Source organism: Sinocyclocheilus grahami, unplaced genomic scaffold, assembly GCF_001515645.1.
Source record: "Sinocyclocheilus grahami isolate Dianchi unplaced genomic scaffold, SAMN03320097.WGS_v1.1 scaffold294.1, whole genome shotgun sequence".
In the NCBI taxonomy this organism is placed as follows: Eukaryota; Metazoa; Chordata; class Actinopteri; order Cypriniformes; family Cyprinidae; genus Sinocyclocheilus; species Sinocyclocheilus grahami.
In genome coordinates this window covers 27,895-33,072 of record NW_015505473.1, presented here as the reverse complement: position 1 = coordinate 33,072, position 5,178 = coordinate 27,895, and the positions used below count along the sequence as shown (strand labels likewise).

Genomic DNA, 5,178 nt, shown 5'->3' with positions numbered 1-5,178 from the left:
TTTTCAACGGTCGCTTTGTCGCGTCCAGTGTAGACAGACTTTAGCCGATGCAGCGCGGCGCAACACGACAACTGTCGCGTCCTGTGTAGACGGTTGCCTGTTACATACAATGATCTATGCTAAGTTACAGCTAAAAGGGCTACCGCCAGACCCGGAGATCGGCTGAATGGATTCGAAAACAGTAAAACTCAACTGTTTAACTCTAGGGGAGTTGGAAAAATTTCAATAATAGTGGAGTCTTCCTTTAATATGTATTTTTTTAAACTGTAATACTTTTTTTCAGGATTCTTTGATGAATGGGAAGTTCAAAAGAACTGCATTTATTTGACAAAAAAATATTTTGTTAAAAAAAAATATATTTACTTCCACTTTTGATCGACTTGATGCATTCTTGCCAAACAGAAGTAATAATTTCTTTCAAGAAAAAAATCTCACTGACCCCAAATTGTTTGTACATGGTAGTGTATTTTTTCTTATGTTATAATTAGCCTCCATACTTGAAATGGACCAAAAATAAAACCATTCCTTATTCTTTAAAGATGATTTCAAAGCACTTCCTGTGTGAATATAGGACACTCCAGCTGCCTAGACAGAGTCTTGAGTTAATTAATGATATCAAAGCAAGATTTCTGTTCCGTTGTTGTTGTTGTAGGTGCACCCATGGGTGACGCGGCATGGCGCTGAGCCCCTCCCCCCTGAGGACGACAACTGCTGCAGCCTGATAGAAGTGACAGAGGAGGAGGTGGAAAACTCTGTCAAGCACATCCCCAGCCTGGCCACCGTGGTGAGATTGCAAGCCCCTGGTGGCCTATTTAGACAACCCTAATTCTGTTTTTATGAACACACATAATGTATTCAATGCTAATAACCTCATCAAATGAATAAACAGATTAATGACCCACACAGATTACAGCCCAGCGCCTGTTTTTGGAGTTCTTATTCTTGCTGCATGCTCTCTGCTACAGATCTTGGTTAGGACTATGCTGCGCAAACGGTCTTTTGGGAACCCGTTTGATTGGGGCCGCAGGGAAGACAGGAGTCCCGCCGCACCAGGACACACGCTATCGTAAGTCTTCCTCATTAGGGATGGGCTATAACTGGAACAAACTTCCTGAACATAGACTTGGAACTCTGGAGTGGTTTCAGTGGTCACAGACCATTTTAAATGGTTTGCCTAGCTTGTTTGACAGTAATTTAATTACTCTATGCTATTTAACTACACTAGGTTATACTGTAATATGATAAGGATAGAGCTTAAGTGTATTTTCAGGTAAAATAGAGCTTAATGTCTATGCAGCATTTCCACAGAAAATAATTTTGACTAGTTTCTGTCCTTTTGTTAATACTTTTAAAAAGATTTTGATTCCACATAAATGTATCACACTTTAGTACAGCTCAACTGTTTTCAATATTGATAATAATAAATATTTATTGTGCAGCAAATCAGCATATTAGAATGATTTCTGAAGGATCATGTGACACTGAAAACATTTAAAAATATATTAAAATAGAAAACGCCTCTTTTAAATTGTGATATCTCACAAATGTCACTGTTCTACTCTACTTTTGATCAAATAAATGCAGCCTTGGAGCATAAGCGAACGTTAAAAAAAAATCTTACTGACATACAAACGTTTGAATGTTTTTTTAACACTCTAAACCTTCATTAAAATGTGTTATTTAACCTCTTAAGTTGTCTAAATTATCTTTTTGAGATGAGACTACATTTCTTGGTGAATTAACTCTTTGTGTGCTTCTAACAGTTTCTGTGGGTGACATTTAATCCAGTGATTTGCTAAATTACTAAAATTCTAATATAATGCATCTCTGTCGGATTAATAAATTCATGTTCTTGAACTTATACATCACACATTGCATTATGAAGCCAAAGCTAAGAATGGTCACATTAAACATGTTTATTTGGTTTTCATTTAGCTTACGGTTACCAAGCTAACCGAAGCTAAAATACTTTACTCAAGATGTTAAAGGCCTTGTTCCAAAAGGCATACTTAATGTGGACATGTATTCTTCACTTGTGTGTGTCCATAAAGTCCACAAGACCATACTGTCCGATAAGGGACTACATTTGAATATGAACTTTTGAATTTTTGAACATCAACTTATGAATTGCTCTTTTGTTGGTTTTGATTGCTTCTGTTGTCCTCATTTGTAAGTCACTTTGGATAAAAGCGTCTGCTAAATGACTAAAAGTAAATGACTAAATTAACTTACTTAAAAAGTAATGTTCTGTGTAAGTGTGTGTAATATGAATGAAATCCAGACGTACTACATCTGCCAGGTTGTCATTGCTGTCGTCGCTTCACTGCCATTCACAAATCCTCTGCAGGTGCCTCATGGGATAGTAAAGTGATCAGATACACTGGAAGTAGTAGGTCATTTGGGTACTTTTTGCATAATGTCTAATGAATGCTGTGAATTCAGACATCACATACTGTTTCTCGTCTACTACATAGTGGGAAAGTATGCATATTTGAACAAAGCTATAGTCGTTTTTATCATTTTATGACTCATGAGTGCCCCCTTTGCTGCTATGTTGAAGCTTTCATTGCAGTGCTTTGCTAGGTTGATTACTACTTAGCAAAGTAACAATATCTTATAATAATAGCTTTGCTAAGATTGTTAAAGGGACAGTTTACCCAAAAATGAAAATTCTTACTTTACTTAGCCATTGACTTCCATAGTATTTTCTTTCCATACTATGGAAGGCAATGGCTTCCGTCAACTGTTTGGTTACCAACATTCTTCAAAATACCTTCTTTTGTACTCAACAGAAGAAAGAAATTCATACAAGTTTGGAATGACATGAGGGTGAGTAGAATTTTCATTTTTGAGTGAACTATCCCTTTAACCTACTTTTTTGTTGATTTTCAGAAACCAAGGGACAAGCATAAATTATTTTCTGTGGTAAACATTTGCATATTTGAGTTATATTTAGCATGAAATATTCCTTTAAGGCTCTTGTTTAGTCATGTTTTCAGGAATATTTGATAGAAACGCTCCGATTTAAGAATTCTCACGTATCCGCATCTCTCCTGCCGTCTAGAAAAGGGAGAGCAGGGAGTTTGAAATACTGCCGCAATCTCAGTACCCCCAGGTAAAGCTCCTCTAGCCGCTCCACCTATATCCTGACCTATATTATATGTAGGAGATAATGGTCATGCCCATTTTGAATGATCTGCACTTAAAAGGAATGGTGTGGTGTTTTTAGCATGCTCAAAACTATCATTCAGATGGCTTAAAGAATAACAAGCTTTTCCGCTTGTGTTTTCCTACCTAATAAACAGCATTTTATGCATGTAATATTTAAAATATTCATGATATTCCCTCTTAAAGAACCTTAGTAGCTGTACAAGCTACTTTTAATAATCAACCCTTAGTACATCAAGCATATTTTGCATGTAATGTTTAACAGATAAAACAAGTTAATTTATGTCCTGTAAGTTCATGGGGAGTTCAGGATGATGTTTTCCAGGTCCTTCTATGTCTGCATGCCCCTCATTCATAATGTCAGCAACAAAAAAGGAGAGGAGCATCCTGATTTGCCACCCAGCCATGGTCTTTTTTTGTTTTACCAGGACTCTGATTGGTTTGTTGGACTTGGGTGCATTTTGCATGTGGTGCCGCAATCCTGGCCTCCCAGTACAAACCCTCGCAAAAACATGGTAGTCAGTCACTCTCATGTGCCTCCTTCCAACCCGAGCATATGACTGATGCGATGCCATGTACCCCGCCACCCCCCTCGTGCTAACTTAATTTCCCCGCTGCCTAACAATTCTAGCTGCACTTAACAACAGTTTGCATTGCCATAGACAGGTTGACACGCCTGGAATGTGCGGTTATTTTAAACCTCCACATTTTCTGTTTCCTAGGAAACAAGAGAGCGAGGAAGGCATGCGGAGTGTGGACCTGCCCTTCGTGGGCGAGGATGAAGTTCTTTCCTGATAGTTGTGAGCGTCTTGCTCGGGCGAAATGCGCAAGGATGGGGCTGTCGTGGCTGCCGGAAGGCCAGGATATGGACCTGGGACTGGGGCGTGGATAGGAAGATGGAAGGAAGGAAGGAAGAAAAGAAAGAAGCTCATCTTGGGTTGTTAATGTGGAGGGTGCCCACCCACTCATGCATGCATTTGTACAGTCCACAGCAGCATGCACTGTATCTGTCTGCCCAGGTCTCTGCTGTCTCTCAGGACCTGTTTTCTGTGTGCGCAGCTGTTTCTACTCTCCTCTCCGGCACGGAGACTCTACTCTACTTCAGCTAGGGGGCGCCACCAAGAGGCTAAACAGAATTTTTTAGGGAAAAATTTACAATTTCTTAGGTTTGTCCATCACTCATTACTTAAAGAGAAATGCTGCTTTGTGGCAGTTTTACAGATCTTATAGATTATTAGAACTGAATTTGAACATAATAAAATAAAGATAGCTCAGGCTTTCATCAGAAATTAATTTATTCTCAAAAAAAATCTTGAAAATCAGGTTTGTTTGGTTTAAATAAAATAAATAATATATAGAAATAAAAATCAAGGCAAATAAAATAATAAATAGCCTTTGCACATTTGCGGACAATAACCTTTAACTAGTTTTTCATTCTTGTATGATGTATGATTTCTTTCTTGTCCATCCCTCGTTAATTTGAGAGACATGATATGATTTGAAAATGATCAAATAAAAAATAGCTCAGACTTTAATTCAAAAAATGTTTAAACTTGAAAATCTCAGAAATCAGGTTTGTTTAAACAAATTATACAGAAGTTAACACGTGAAATAAATAGCTTTAAATAATTAAAAATGTTTTAAATTGCTGACAGTTACATCTAAAATGTACTTATAAGAGGAAATGTATGATTTCTTCGTGTTTTTCCATCACTGATTGATTAGAGAGACTTCATTGCCGTTTTACAGATCTCATTAGATTATCAGAACTGAATTTAAAAATAAATGAAAAAAACAACAACTAAGACTTTCATCAGATATTTAAACTTAAACTGAAATTCTTCTCAAAATCAGGTTTGTTTAAGCAAAATAAGTGAAATAATAAAAAAAAGCAAATAATTTTTTAATTCAAATTCTTAAAATTTGCAGCCAGGATATGTGTATAAATGTAGTAAATAAAATACTTCAGGATGTCATTTAGGGAAAATGCACATAAGTTTGTATGTGTGT

General features: G+C 36.9%; 1 protein-coding gene across 1 annotated transcript in view; it reads left to right on the top strand.

Moving 5' to 3' along the window:
• Nucleotides 1-4,087, top strand: part of LOC107600874 (calcium/calmodulin-dependent protein kinase kinase 2-like) — a 25,294-nt gene extending 21,207 nt beyond the window's left edge. Inside the window, exons 13-16 of the mRNA XM_016292852.1 lie at nucleotides 653-784; nucleotides 966-1,066; nucleotides 3,065-3,115; nucleotides 3,891-4,087. Of these exons, the coding sequence (XP_016148338.1) occupies nucleotides 653-784; nucleotides 966-1,066; nucleotides 3,065-3,115; nucleotides 3,891-3,963 (357 nt within the window). The 3' untranslated portion in view covers nucleotides 3,964-4,087. The remainder of the gene's footprint in view (nucleotides 1-652; nucleotides 785-965; nucleotides 1,067-3,064; nucleotides 3,116-3,890) is intronic.
• Nucleotides 4,088-5,178: the final 1,091 nt, after the last annotated feature.